Source organism: Aythya ferina (genome assembly GCF_964211825.1).
Source record: "Aythya ferina genome assembly, chromosome: 24".
NCBI classification, from domain to species: Eukaryota; Metazoa; Chordata; class Aves; order Anseriformes; family Anatidae; genus Aythya; species Aythya ferina.
This window is the reverse complement of record NC_140322.1, coordinates 5511504-5526234: the sequence shown is the minus strand read 5'-3', so window position 1 is coordinate 5526234 and position 14731 is coordinate 5511504. Positions and strand designations below refer to the sequence as shown.

Here is a 14731-nt window from a genome sequence, read left to right as displayed (position 1 = left end):
CACCCTATATAATCCCTAAATTCCCCCCTCCCCCCAAATCTACCCCCGGGTCCCCCCACCTTCCTCATAACCCCCATACTCTCCTTGGTCTCCTCCTTTTCCCCATATCCCTTTTCTGTCCCTGCACCCCCTCATCTGCCCCCATACCCCCCCATACACTCCCTGGGCCTCCCCATCTTCCCCATATCCCTGTATCTACCCCTGTGTACCCCCATGTCCCCCCATATGTTCTTTGTGTCCCCCCACCTTCCCCATAGCCCCCTATCTACTCCCCCCCTCACCCTACATACCCCTGCTTCCCCCCATCTGCCCCCATACCCCCCTATGTACGCCCTGGGTCCCCCTCTCCCCGTACAGCCCTGCACACCCCCCATCTACCCCCATAACCCCATAGTCCCCACACCTCTGCACTCCCTGGCTCCCCCCACCTTCCCTGATACCCCCCCATATACTCCCTGCGCCCCCCCGTCTCCTCCTCGGCTCCCCCATTCCCCCACCCCGCACCCCCTTATTCCCCCCCACCCCATATCCCCACAAATCCCCCCATAACCTCCCCACCCCCCATTTTCCCCTCACCCTCCCATTCCCCCCAACTCCCCCATAACCCCCCCAACCCCAATTTTCCCCTAACCCCCCCATTCCCCCCAAACCTCCCAATCCCCCCCCACCCCCCATTCCCCCCAACTCCCCATATTCCCCTTACCCCCCCCATATTCCCCCAACCCCCCCCATACCCCCCATACCCCCCACCCCCAATTTCCCCCCCATCCCCCCCCATCCTCCCCCCACCCCCCACACCCCCCCCTCTCTTAGGGGCGTCCCCCTCCCCTCCCCTCCCCTCTCAGCGGGGCGGGGCGGGGCAGAGCCGTGCGGGCCGGGGGAGGGCCGTGCCGTGCCGTTGCCGTGCCGGGGAGGGTCGGGCTCGGGCTGGGGCTGGGGCTGGGGCTGGGGCTGGGGCTGTGCCGGGCGGCTCGGCGGCGGCCCCCCCCCCGCTCGCACACCGCCTCCCGCGGGCGGCGGCGGCAACAAAGGCTCCGTCCCCGCCCCGCCGCCGCCGCCGCTGCCCGAAGATGCCCGCGGAGCCGCCGCCGCCGCCGCCCGCCCGGGGCCCGCGGGGCCTCGCGGTGCCGCTGCTGCTGCTGCTGCTGCTGGGGGGGGGCGCCCGCCCCGCCGCGGTGAGTGTGGGGGGCGAGGGGCCGGGGGGGTGTTTAGGGGGGTGAGGGTGAGGGGACCCCGATGTTGGATGTCGGGGGTTGGGCGCGGGTCTTTGGAGGGTGGGGTTCGGGCTCGGGGTTGGTTTTGGGGGGGGTGATGGGGAGTTTTGGGGCAGAGAGAACCTATACAAATATCTTCAGCCCCCCCCCCCTCCACCACCCGCTGCAGCCCCCCTGAAGAGCAGCAGCCCCCACCCCAACCTCTCCCCACACAGCGGGTGTCCCCCTACAACCTCCTCCCCTACAGCCCCCCCCCCCAAAGGATGCTCCCCCCAACCCCAAGGGATGCCCTCCCCCCTCAGAGGGTGCCCCCCTAAGCCGTGTTCCGCCCCCCAACGCGTGCCCTCCCGGCCCCCAAGGGATGCTCCTGTCCCCAAGGGATGTCCGTCCCCCCCCCAAGTGATGCTCGCCCCCAGCCGGGTGCAGGCTGAGGTTTGTGGGGTGCAGGCAGCCGGGAGGGGGACGCAGGGTGTGCGGGAGGGGGCTGCAGGTAGATGCCGTTTGAAGGTCACGGGGAAACGCGCCTTGAAGCAGCCCCGAGGGGCGGATGGGGGGAAAATCCCACCTGTGCCCCCTCCCCGCTTCTGGAGGGGGAGAGAAACTTGTGGGGTTTGGCCCCGACCCTGCAAAGATCCAGCCCTGCCCCGGTGCTGCCTCTCCTGTGGGGCTGAGCCCCCTGGACCCCAGTGTTTCCCATCCCCACGCTGGTCCCTGGCTCCCCATCCAGGAGGATTTTCCAGCCCCGCTCCCAGGAGAGGGATTTGGGCAGGGGCAGGAGGAAGGGGTCAGGGCTGTGGCACTCCCGTCCTCCGTGCAGCCGGGGGAACCCCTCTGCCGGAGCCAGCCTCGAGCAGGTACCCCATGCCCTGCGCTCCCTGTGCCGTGATTTGGTTATGGGGACACCCGAGGGACCCGGGTGGCTCTTGGGGTGGTGGCTGTAGGGCAAAGCTGTGCTTGCCGGGTCCCGGAACGGGGCTTTCCCTGCTCACGGAGCGACGGTGGCACCGCACGGCTCGTCGGGGTGTGGGAAGCAGGCAGGGAGGGAGGGATGCAGGCTGCCTTCCCTGCCTTTCCCTCTCCTCGTGAAAAAGTCCCAGGGCCTGGCTGCTCGGTGCTGGATTTAATGCTGGATTTAATGCTGGATTTAATGCTGGATTTAATGCCACGGAGCCTGCCCTGCTCCCCGGGGGTCCCGGTACCCCCGTTCCCGCTGCAGTGGGTGTGCAAGGCTGTGGCGGTGGCGTTTGCATCTCCCCGAAGCAGCAGCTGCAACTTCTGCGTCTCCCAGGGGGCTGCCGAGGCTGTGCCGGGCACACACCGAGCGAGGGCTGCGATTTCCTCGATCCAGCAGCCCCGAGCACTGTGTGGCTCCGGGCGCGATGCCGCACGGTCACAGCGCACCGGGCGTTTATGGCACCCAACATCACACTGGGGAAGAAGGCGTTCAGCTTCCAACCCGGGGGGCCCGTGGTGGGGGCTCAGGCCCAGCTTTGGGACAGGTCGTGGTGATGCAGCGCCGGGTGGTCCCAGTCCCTCGCCCATCACAGCCGAGGACCCGCTGGACCCATTTTTGCCGCTGGGTGCCCGCGGTGGTGAGCGCTGCGTCTCCAGCACCCGGTTGTGTGTGTGCCTCCTGCTCCCCCCTCGGTGATCTTAATTTCTTCCATTTGGGGATCTGCAGCTGGCGGGTGGCGGTGCAGCCATTTGCTGAGGATAATTAGCGAGGAAGGGCCGCGGGTTCGTTAAACACGAGGCTTGGAGCTGCCGGGCTGGGGGGGTTCGCTGGGGACCTGGGGGACACGGAGCATCCTCAGCTGGAGGGGGCCAAGGCCTCGCTGCTCCCCTGCTGCTCCTTGCAGTCACTTTACAGCTGTTTGGTGGTGCTGGGCAAAGTCTCACCTGCCCCCTCTCCCCAGGTTCTCCAGGATGGGGGCAATGACTTGGAACAGCTCCAGTGCGCCCCAGCCGAGTGTCAGGGGGCTGAGAGATGGATTTGGGGACACCCTCGTGCATAGGGACAGCGTGAGGCTGCCCACAAGCCCGTCCCTGTGTTGTTGCTGGATCCTGGTCCCCACCTGGCTGGTGGCATCAGGGCCGCAACCTGTGTGAGAGCCGCGGGGTGTGCCCAGGATGCGTTTTGGGTGGAAATCCTCCTTGGGTATGGAGCGCCCCATCCCCATCCCCTGAATGCTGCGGGGCTGGGTGCTCTGAGCCCTGGGTGTCCCCGGGGACACCGAGCCTGGGGACGCCGTGTCCTGCCCCGTCCCCAGCCCGGCGGATGTTTGCTGACGTCCTGTTTTGTCTCTGTGCCAGCGAGCCCTGCCCGCGCCTTCTCCGGAGCAGCATCCGTCATCCCTAACGAAGCAGCTCTCCTGAAGAGGTTTATTAAAATTCAAATTAATATTTGCACCAAGCGAGCTGACAAATAGCTCCAGCTCCTGGGCTGGGTGCCAGGAGGAGCTGCCCCAGGATGGGACCATCGGGGCGCTGGGCTCGGGGCACAGAGCAGGGTCCCCGTTCTGTCCCCCCTGCTGGGACAGAGCCCGGCTGTGGCGGGTGGCTGGCCCCAGGCTGGGGGAGGTGGCAGCGTGATTCTGGCTGCTCTTGCCCACTCCCTGCCCCGTGTTTTTGCTTTGGAGCTGGTTCTGTCCCCGTTGGGCAGAGGATGAAGTTTTGGATCTGTTTGGGAAATCCAGGTGGCTTGGCGGAGAGGAGACCCTGCTCATGGGGCCACCAGCTCAACCCCGTAGCAGCCACCTGAGAAGCGAAGTGTGGCCCCAGGAGCCAGGCAGAAGGGAAAGGAGCCCGGTCCCAGCTGGAAGATGGAGGCAGGCAGGGAAATGGGCATGAGATGGGGGTGAGATGGGAAGGAGCGGGGCCACCGAGCTCACTGGGGAGCCCAGGGCTGGGGACGCCGTGCGTGGTGCTGGTACCAGGGCTGCTCTGTGCCGGGAGGGCGGGCTGGCAATCACTCCGTCCTCCTCCTCCTCCTCCTCTTCTTGTGCAGAGCCAGGGCTTTTGCAGCCAAGTGGCATCCAGGGCTGTTTCCTCATGCTCACATTAATTGTGTGCTGTGGGCAAAGGGTGGGTTAATGAGTGTTAATTGGTGAGGGTGACCCCTGCACCGTGGTGGTGCCACCAGTGCTGGGCTCCCGGAGGAGCGGGTTGGCCTCGTCCCCGTGATGGGAGTCCCGGCTTGGGATGGGACGAGAGGAGCCCCCAGCCCCTGCCACCCCATCCCCTGGGCAGGATTTTGTCCTGGCCCCTTCTGGCAGCCCGCAGCTTAGGGATCAGCTCGGCACCGTAATCGCTGAGGGCGCAGATCAGCCGTAACCTCTCGCAGGTGCCGGTGGCTCGGGTCTGTGTCCCTGCCGGAGCCCTGCCGAGGTGGACGGACAGATGGACACGTGGCAGGTCTCAGGAAGCAGCCAAGGGCTGTGGATCACCTTTCCTTGCTCTGGCTCCATCACCCCCAGCCCCTCCTGGGATGGCTTCAGGCACGGGCTGGGTTTTTTTGGGGTGGGTTCTGTGGGGTTACGTCGCTGTGCCCACCGCGGCGCTGGAGACGGAGCCTCAGCTCGTGTGCAGAGGGAGGAGCAGAGCCTCGGGAGCATTTTCCAGCTTTTCCCTCCTCTCTTTGTGCCTTTCCCTGGTCCCTCGATGTGCATTGACAGGGGGGAGCAGGAATTCCTCCCCCCGGGAGGAGCGTACCCAGCGGCAGGGCTGCTGCCAGCCTCAGCATCCCCGGGGACAGCAGGGGTGGGAGGCAGGGAGCCGGGGCGGAACAGAGGGAACAGAGGGAACAGAGGGAACAGAGGGCTTTTTGTGGCGGCGCGTAGAGCTCGCCCAGTTAATTAATGTGACATTTACGCCGAGCTCCCCGTGCAGGGCTGCGCGGGGCAAAAGCCCTTTGTGGCCAGCACCGCGGGGCAGGATGGGGCCCCCCAAAGGTGAAGGGCAGCTCCTGGGGTCGCCAAACCCAGCCCTGTCGGAGCATCCCCCCCCGCCTCCAAGTGAGGTTTGGGGGAAGAAATGGGTTTCAGGGGGTGGCACAGGATGCCTTTTGTTGTTGTTGTTGCTTTGAAGGGGAAAGCGTTTTCAGAGCTGGTTATTTTAAAGCTTTTTTTTGTTTTGTTTTGTTTTAAAAAAATGATTTCAGCTAATTCCAGTCCTGGTTAAAGCCGAATTTAACCCAGCTGTGCTGCTGCAAGCAGTGCCCGGAGCTGGGGGGTGGCGTTGGATGGGGTGGGCAGCAATGAGGAGCACAGCAGCACCACCTCCTGCCCTGGGGGTGCTCCCCAAACCAAGCATCCCCCTCTCATGCTTCAGCACCACAAAATGAGCGATTCGAGCCCACAAAACGAGCGATTTGAGTCCTGCCTGCTCTGGGCCGGGACATTTGCTCTGCCCCGGCTGTGTTTATGTCCCCGCAGCTCTCCGCGGCCGCACTGCAAAACATCTCCCTGCCTTGGAGAGGCTTGGACGTGGCTCAAAGGAGTTATTTCCAGATAAAAATAACAGCAGTGATCTTGGGGCTGCTGCTTCTTTCCTGGCCAAGGGAGAAATGAGGCTGGTTTTAGTGACAAGGAGGGGGGGAAATCCTTGCTGAAGGATTGCCCCCGGCCGCTTTCACCTCCTGCAGTCGGGGTGGAGGCAGCTGGGGGAGGCTGGAGCTGGGGCAGCCTCATCCCTCGGGCAGCTCTGAGCAAAACTTGTTGGCAAAAGGGTTTCTTTGCCAAAAAATGCTGTTTTCTGGAGGAGGAGGCCGAAGCTATTTCGTGAGCCGCGTTGGTCGGGCTGAAGAACTGCTGTGAGGAGGGCATGCCTTGCCGAGCACGTGCTCGCCTTGTTTTTTTTTTTAAGTGATGCTCATGTTAGCAAACATCCAAAATACACCAGAGGGCTGTGTTTTGGGAAAGGAGAGTGGGAGTTCTGGTTAAAAATGGTCTTTTATATATATATATATATATATATATATATATATATATATATTTTTTTTTTTTTTTTTTTCTCCAGGAAATGTAGAACTTTTTTTTCCTCTTTTGGAGGCTTTTTGGCAAGTAGCATCACCCAACCTCTAATTTTCCTTCTCCCTCTTGTGCAGGCTGCCCGTCCATTTGCTAAAGGCAAGGTGAGGGTTTGGTGGGGGTCCCCCACCCCCAGCACAGGGCTCTGCAGATCTGAGCAGGGTGACAGCGGCGGTGGCACTGGGGGGCATGGGGAGAAAGTGGGGGCCTGCTGGGGATGGTGCTCAGCCTGCTCCGAAGCCCTGGCTCTGTCTCAGTGGAAAATCGCGGAGCTGCCAGGTATTTGTTGATGGAAGGGGGTGATTCTGTGCAGCGATGCTCTCGTCTGTGCCTGGCAGAGCGCAGGGTTCCCTTTTTTGGCACTGCGGTGAGCTGAGACAGACGGAGAGGGGACCTGTGCCGGGAGGACATCAGGGCGATTTGGGGCTGGGAAATGCCGGGGTTGTGGCTCTGTGAACCAGCATCACTGCTTCCTCCTCCTCCTCTTCCTCTGTGCTGCGGGGCTGCGATACGGACCACCAGCTCCTTCTGCACTGTGAGCACTAATCAGGCTCTAATTAGCCACAAGCCGTTGCAGGTCACTGCCCGAGGGGCTGAGCTGTGCCTGGAGGCTCACATCCACGTGTGTCCGCCACTGCCTCCATCCCAGGAGGGCTTCAGACCTCGGGGGGCTCCCGATGTGGGTTAAAATCCATCACCACCAGTGGGAGCGTGCTGGCACACACCTGCAGATGGGGCATAAATCGGGGCTCAAGACACCACGGGCGGTGATCTGGGATGCAATAGGGTCCTGAGCTGGCCTTGGTGGCTGTGGGATGTCACCATCCCACCGGGGATACAGGCGCTGGAGGTGCTGGGACCCGCAGGTGAGCTCCAGGCACTGCCCCGCAGCAGCCGGCTGCCTCCGCTCGCAGCGCCCGGCCTCTGTAATTGGTTGTTTTTGTTTGCTCCTGGCGCTGAAAGGAGCTGTTTCTCCCCATTTATCAGCAGATAATTGTTTTGGGTGCAACTTGGTAGTTAGCTGCCTGGCAGGCTGCAATTAGGCTCCTGGAGAGGGCTGTGGGAGTGTTGGCGAGCTGGCTGGGCTCTTGGGGTGTCCCTGTCTCCCCCGGTACTGGGGTGTCCCCAGCACTGCTCTGGTCAGGGACTGTTCCCAGCCATCGGTGGGGCTGCGGGTTGCAAGGGCTGCAGAAGTTTGAGTGCTAATTAGCAGCTGGAATTGGGGTAACCCAGTAAGTCCTCCCTCACCCCCCTCCTGCCTTACATTCAGGGCTGAATTGTTTTTTTCCTGCAGCACCCCCGTGCTCCTCTGACCCCAGACACTTCCTGGCCGTGGCACTTAGAGCCATGTAGGACCCACAACGGGGGTCCCAAATGCCCTTAAAGTCACCCTGCTTGCAAGCCCCAGGGATGTGGGCACTGCCCATGTGGGGTGGGGGGACGAGTCCTGGCTGCAGAACTTCCCCCACCCCTTTGTTTTCCAGGAGGAGGAGGAGGGAGGTGAAGGCTCTTCTTGTGGGGAATCAGGGGACCCCACCAAGTGCCAGCTGGCATGTGGGGGTCCGAGGGGCATTTATGGGCTTGTAGGGGCTACCAGGGGCTGTATCGTCCCTAGAGGGGCACACACGTCCCTATGGATGCTTCCCCTCAGTGGCAGTGCCGACCACATCTGGAGCAGATGAGGCTCCTCGCGTATTTTTGGCAGAGAGGGGACGAAGCCCAGCCAGGCTGTGTGTGTGCAGCATCCAGCCTCAGCTGGGCTCAGCCTGGGGAGGAAATGGGATTTATCCCGCCCGCAAAGGGAGCGCAGCTGGGGCTGAAGGAAGCAAGAAGGGCTCCGTGTCCTGCCTCTCTGCTGCTGGAGGAGTGAGTTTCTGTGCTAAAACTGTGTATTTTGGGGTCTCGCCGGGGCTGTCTCCTTGGGGTGCTTTGGGCATTTGCGTTTGGTTTTGCTCTGGGCTAAAGTCACCGGGGAAGGGCTGTGGGCTCCTCTGTATCGCCCCTGGGATGATACCCACTGAGCAGCAGGAGGGTTCCGGGGTTCTGGAGATGGGGCTGTGCTCCCCGGTGGATGAATTTTGGGGACCAGGCAGGGTCCCCCCTGTGCCTCCCTCCTGCAGACTGGGGCCGCATCCTGCCCTTCCCGGTGTGATTCCAGCCGCTCCTTCCCACGTGTCCTCGGAGCTCGCCTGCAGCTATAAATACCTCGGAAAGCAGCAGCCCCCCGAAGGCTCTGGGTGCTATATTTAGTTCCCTGCAGCAGAAAGACATCTTGCGAGGAGGCCGGGTGGTGGTGGCACCTCCTGCATCCCTCCAGGAGGAGGAGAAGGGGATGTGGCCGGGCTGTCCGTGTCCCCTGTCCCCGTGCTGTGCCGTCCCCGGCTGGTGGCACCGCCGTGGCTCCGTGCCGGGTCTCCGCTTGCGCCAAGCATCAGCACCAGGCTGATGTCTGGGCGGAGAGGAAAGGGGCATAAAACATTTATAGCCCTTGAAAATCGTCAAGGAAATGTCTGTCTCGGTTAAAATAGCTGGAGCAATTAGAGGGAGAGGAAAAAAAAAAAAGGCTCGGTTTGTGTTATTGCAGCCCGGCTCTTTTCCAGGCATTTCCCATCCACAGGGGCTGCAGCCTCCCTGCTCCCCATGCCCTGCAGGCAGGGGTAAGGTCCAAGCCCAGCTCTCCCACCTCCAGCACCTCCAGGCCTGCAAGCACAACCTTGTGTCCCCCCTGGGGATGTGGAGAAACCCCCTGGGCTCCCAGGGAGGTGTGAACGTCCCTGGGATGGTGCCCCCTGCTACCCGGAGCCTGGAAAGTCATGTTGCTGTGCTGCTGAAGTGTAGGGAAGTGGAGGGAAAAAAGAGCCCTTTATGAGGACGAGGTGGCCTGTTGGGACACGAAACGTGGGGATGGTTGGAGTTTCAGGCTAATAAACGTCCCGACTTTGTTTGCTTTTGCAGCATTGTGCCTTTCCCATGCAGTCACAGCTGCTCTCTGAAAACCCTCAGTGTGTGAAAACCCCCTTCAGTTTCCTTCAGAAACCAAGACCTGGGCTCTGTTTCCTTCCCCCTCTGGGCTGTGAGCTCCTTGGGGCCGTGCCTTCAAAGCTCCGCCAGGCAGAAGCAGCGCTGGGGTCTCCCGGCTTTGGTTTCCCTCCTGGTCTGACAATTTGGGGGCTGTGGCGAGGACAGCAGCGGGTCTCAGGAGATGGTGAGGCCATATCCTGGCTGTGGCTGGCGTGGGGACACTGGTGTGTGCCACCAGTCCACCTGGTGGGATGCTGGTACCCAACCCATGCAGGGATGCTGCTGGATTTGGCAGTCCCCATGTGGGGATGCTGCTGTGTTTGTCAGTGCACTGACCACCCACCCTCAGAAAAAAGACTCATTTCTTCCCCTCTCAGGCCATGACACAGAGGCAAGCCAGGCAGAATCCATCTCTTTTTCCTCTTGTCTCATCCTCTCGTGCTTTCAGCAGCCAGGCGGTAAAGCAAAGTGCTCTGGGAGTGGAAAAGAGCCTCCGACAAGGGGTGCCGAGGAGCAGCCTCCTCCTGCAGCTGCCGTTTGTTCCTCACCTGCTTGCAGTGACTCAAGCTGCGAGCGAGCTGAGATTTTTTTTTTTTTTTCCCCCTTTCAATAATAAGTTTTTCTTCAACAGCAGAGCCTGGGAGCGCTGCACAGCTCTGAGTAACGCTGAATGTGCCGGGGAGGGGGCTCTCCTGTGGAAGGCGAAAGCTGCTCTGAATCTTTTTGCTGCTGGAGGAATGTGGAGCACAAACCTCCCTCCTGCCTGCGAGCGGGGCAATGCATGGCAGCAGCAGGTTATGTCTTTTTTTTTTTTTTTTTTTTAAATGGCAAAAAGCAGCATTTGTGTGGAAACGAGTCACTTTCTGTGGTCCTTGAGGGAAGGAGCACCCCAGAGGCACTGCCAGCAGCTCCTCGCTCTGTGCTCTGCTGTGCGAAAGATTTGGCTGAGCCCCTGCAGCTCGTGACACGAGTGGGGCCGGATCCTGAGCTCCCTTGTGGAAACTGGTGGCTACTCAGAGCCCCTTGGCCGTTTCCCCTGGGTATTGGTGCTGGGGAGGCTCAGAGGGGCTGAGCTGAGCCCCGGTCCCCCCGTGGGGCTCCCCCAGCCGTGCTGTCCAAAAGTAGGTCGTGGCTGTGCTGGTGTGCGGGCTCCGTCCTCCATCTGTAACCCGGGGATGTAACCCAGGGATGTAACCTGGGGCTACTTATGGGGCTGTGGGATCGGGCATCTTGCACTGCTGCCTCCTCACCCCAGGTGCGCTGCACATCTCCAGCGGCACTTTTCCCCATGGGATCTCTTTTCTCCGAGTGACGTGGCTGAAAAAAAATAAAGAAATCCCCTTAAAGACGCATTTGCAAAGCGTGAAGCCCGCCCAGGCTCGTTTCCCTCTGCGTCCCCATCCCCGAAAGCTGGCCGTGTCCCCCCGGGGTGCCCCTTTGTGCCGGTGCAGGGTGAGTGCAGCTGCTCAGGTCCCTGGGGGAGCAGCGCAGGGCTCGGGGCTGCAGCACGCAGGGGTTTGGAAGCGCAGCATCGTCCTCGCCATCCATCACCATTTCCATGACAACTCCGGGGAAGGTGGGCACAGCTCCTTCCGCGGAGAGCAGGCAGGCTCAGAAATGCCGTGTCCTACTGCTAGGGACAGCGGGCAGCAAAGCACCCCCTGGATTAATTACTCCTAATTAAATGCTGTTTGGGAAAGGCCTGGGAATAGCCCCCCCTCCTCCAGCAGCGGTCGAGGGAGCTGCAGTTTGGGAGGGGGGCTCTGTATAAGGCTCCAAGCAGCAAAGCTGTGTGCAGGAGGCTCTGATGTATTCCTGATTAATCATTATTAGGAGGTTCGTTAGCTACAGCTCAGCATGGGAACGGGTTGGGAGGGGCAGCGGGACTCCGGTAATTGAGCTGCAGCAGTTTTAAGAGCAGGTACGGGATGGTTCTCGTGGCACGCTTCACCCAGGACCCTGGTCATTTTTTTCCTTTAAAAGGTGCTTAAATGTGGGATGGACAAAGCTGCCTCCTTGCCCCTCATAGGTTTTTTTTTTTTTTTTTTTTTTTTTTTTTTTTTATGAATTTCTTGCCTTTTTTATGCTTGCTCTATAGCCTGGACCAGGATGCTGCCTGCATCCCCCAAGCGGTGCTGAGCCCGCTGGTGTCAGGGCTTTCTGGTGGCTTTTAAATAACCACAATTAAGCCAAGCCCAGAAAATGAAATGGTATTAAAAAATCATCCCACAATTGCTTATTGTGGTCATTAAGGCACTTTTTGCTCTGTGGTTTTGGCAGAGTAGCCCCAGGCACACACCGACCCCGTGCCCCTTCTTTGTGAAGCCCCCGAGGGGGGGTCCCGGGTGCGTTTCAGCCCCTGCAGCGCCCACCTGCACAGTGTGGCCCCTGGGTTGCATCCCCCCCGGGGGCAGGAGCTGTCCCCATGTCCCCAACTAACCGTGGGGCAGAGATGTGGGCTCTCCGAGGCAGGCGTTTGCAACCCCTCGTTGGAAGCTTCGCAGAAAAGAGTTTGGAAACACAGGTCCCACGTCCTGTAACAGGTGGGTAATTCCCCTCCTGTGCCCACACGTTTCCACCCCAAACCTCGTCCCGCCAGCAGCAGTGAGGTCATTTTGGGCTCCCCGGCGGCGCCAGAAACAATTGCTCATTGTGCTCCCCGGGAAGCGAGGAAGGGGATGAGGTGGTGCAGCCAAAGCACCGGGATGGGCTTGCTGGTGGCTGCCTGCTCCCCACCCCACATTCAATAAGCTGGGCTTTTTTTTTTTTTTTTTTTTTTTTTTTTTTTTTCCTGCTCCTGGCCTTCCTGGAAGTGTTTTGGGAATGGTTTTGCTCTATTGGGCCTGCAAGGTTTTGGGGCTGGACCCCCCCAGCTGGTTCCCAGCCGCAATTTGGCGCTGGGAGCCTGGTGCATGGGGGCGAGGGCTCGGGCGGTGCTCAGCTGCTCCTGCAGGGGAATTGCTCTGTCCTCGTGCTGCCGCTGTGTAGCAGAGGGCTGCAGCCTGGGCAGGCAGCGAGCGGCAGTGAGTTTGGCTCCGTGTTGCAGCTGATCCAAGGCTTCAGGTCAGCGGTTCAGGGATGAGAGGCGACGTCCCCGTCACTGTGGGGTTGTGGAGGAGCTCCAAGTGTGAACTGGGGAGGGCGAGGAGGAGGAGGGTGTACGGGGGCTCCCAGGATCTGTGCACCCAAATGGTGCTTGCAGGGTGCACAGAGGGGTCCTGAAGGGTCCCAGCATGAAGCTCCCGAGCAGCGTTGGCAGCATCACCCCCAGCACCAGACCCAGGGTGTTCTTACATCCCACCCTTTAGGCTCCCGTGCTGCAGGTCTCCCTCTGCAGCTCCCTGCTGCTCTGGGGGACAGATTCCAGCTCTCCTTTTTTTGTTGTTTTTTTTTTTTTTTTTTTTCCCCCCTTAATTAAAGGAAACCGTCCAGGTGTTTAACAGCAGCGCCGGCTGACCTGTATTTCACATACAGACCGTGCTCCCCGGTGTGGCAAACCCTCTGTGGCCGTGATTTGGGGGAGGACACCACGGGATTTTGTAATCCACAGTGGGATGCGTGGCAGGCACAGAGCGAGCCCAGCGCTGCCTCCAGCCTCGTCCATCAGCTCCCGTCCCCTCTGTGCCATCCCAAGGCATGGGTCGGGTGGGATGTGTTGTGCTGGGGGAGTTAAGCCTGGAAAAGAGCAGGCAGGCACCAAATCTGCCTTGCTGGCATGGGACAGGGGGGTTATGTGGCTCACAGGGGCTGGTTTTCCTCCAAAGGATGTGGGTGCGTGGCCAGAGCTCGCAGTGGCCTCAGCTCCCTGGCTGGGGACAGGGCAGGTGCCAGCAGGGGAGCGCTTGGCCTCGGGAAGCTTCCCCATGGATTTTCCCTTGCCTCATCCCCCAGGGCAGGGATTTACCCCGAGCCCTTCCTCCTGCATCCTCCTCTCCAGATTAAATGCCAGATTTGCGGTTTGGTGCCATCCATTCGGTTGGGCTCTTCCTATCCCCTGGGGATTTTCCCTCCAGGAGATGAGGTCCCGGACCCCTCCTCGCCCCCACTGGGCAGGATTAGGCTCCTGAACCATCTGCTCCCTGCAGGAGCAGCCCTGGCTCTGCCCCTGCTTTGCCACAGCCCCTGCTGGGAATAGGGGCAGCAAACCTTTTGTGGCCGTAATTAGGGACGTCCCATGTTGGGGACGTGGTCAGTGGGTGCCAGGGATGGGTGCTGGTGCTGGGCACGTTTGTGCTTGTGGAAACCGAGAGGGAAACCCCCTGGGGACATCTCCCACCCACGTTCCAGGATGGTTTGGATCCGGCCCTCCTGCTGTGGCTGGAAATGGGGTGGAGAACAAGGACACCTCCCCACGGGGAGCCCTGGGAGGATGCTCCGGGGTGGCACGTTGGCTCCTGCCCCGCTGCCCCCGGCGCGTTTTGGCTGTAATTAATTCCCTGTAATCCTGCTGGGCTGGCTGCGGGCTGCGCCCCTTCACCTGGGGCCGGCGGGCACCGGGGGCTGGCTGCGGGGAGCAATCGGCTTAAAGGAGATAAACCACGGGGACAGGAGGCACGGAGGGAGGTGGTGGGGCCTGGGGGTGAGGTGAACAGTTGGGAGTCTTGTAATTAGGTTTTGGGCCCCCCCGAGTGACATCGGCATCCCCCCGGTGACAGCGGGCAGGTCACCCCCAGGGGCTGGATTGCCACCGTTGCCCACTGGGGACGTGCCCCGTGCAAGGCTGGTCTGGGGGACAGAGGGTGGTGGCTGCCAGCACTGGAAAGCATCTTTTTGGGTTGGGAGGAGCAATCTGAGGGGGGATCACAGCATTCCTGACCTCCCCGGCTAAAGCCTGGCTGTGGGGTCCCTGCTCCTTGGGCAAGGAGTGGAGCCAGGCACAGCGAGCAGCCTCAAGTAGCCAAATATCCTCTGAGCATCCTCTGAGTGTCCTCCAGCATCCCTGCCACAGCATGAACCCAGCACGCCTGGGAGAAGCAAATCCTGCACCCACTGCCCGGTGTTTGGCTGAGCTGTGCCCAGGCCCGGTGGCTTTGGGGCAGCTCCCACCCCGCTGAGGCTGCAGGGCTGAGGGCTCCTTGCACCCACACTGCTGAAACCACCGTGCGATGGGTGAAAATGCTCTGACAGAGACCTCTCTGGGTTCCTCCTGGGCAAATAGCACTGCCCCGAGTGAAGATGTGGGCTGCAGGTCATCCACTGGACATGCAACGTGTGGCTCTGGAAACCCTGATGGCACCTGGGGAAGCGCTGGGGGGCTTGGTTGGGCTGGAGGCTGGGGATGGAGCTGGGCTGAGCACCACCTTCTCGTGCAATGCCCGGATTTCCTTCCTTGTTTTTATTCTGGCTGAGGGAAGCGTGCGTTCCCCACCCCAGTGTTTGCTGCACCCTCCTGAGACGTGTCCCTGGGGACGCCTCGAGTGGCAGCGAGCCCAGGAGGTTGCTGACGTGGGGTGCCAAGAACAGCGCCGT

General features: G+C 61.1%; 1 protein-coding gene across 1 annotated transcript in view; it reads left to right on the top strand.

The window, feature by feature from the left end:
* The first annotated feature begins 971 nt into the window (after positions 1-971).
* Positions 972-14731, top strand: part of SDC3 (syndecan 3) — a 30714-nt gene continuing 16954 nt past the window's right edge. The window contains exon 1 of the mRNA XM_084497406.1: positions 972-1175. Within this exon, the coding sequence (XP_084353532.1) occupies positions 1071-1175 (105 nt within the window). The 5' untranslated portion in view covers positions 972-1070. The remainder of the gene's footprint in view (positions 1176-14731) is intronic.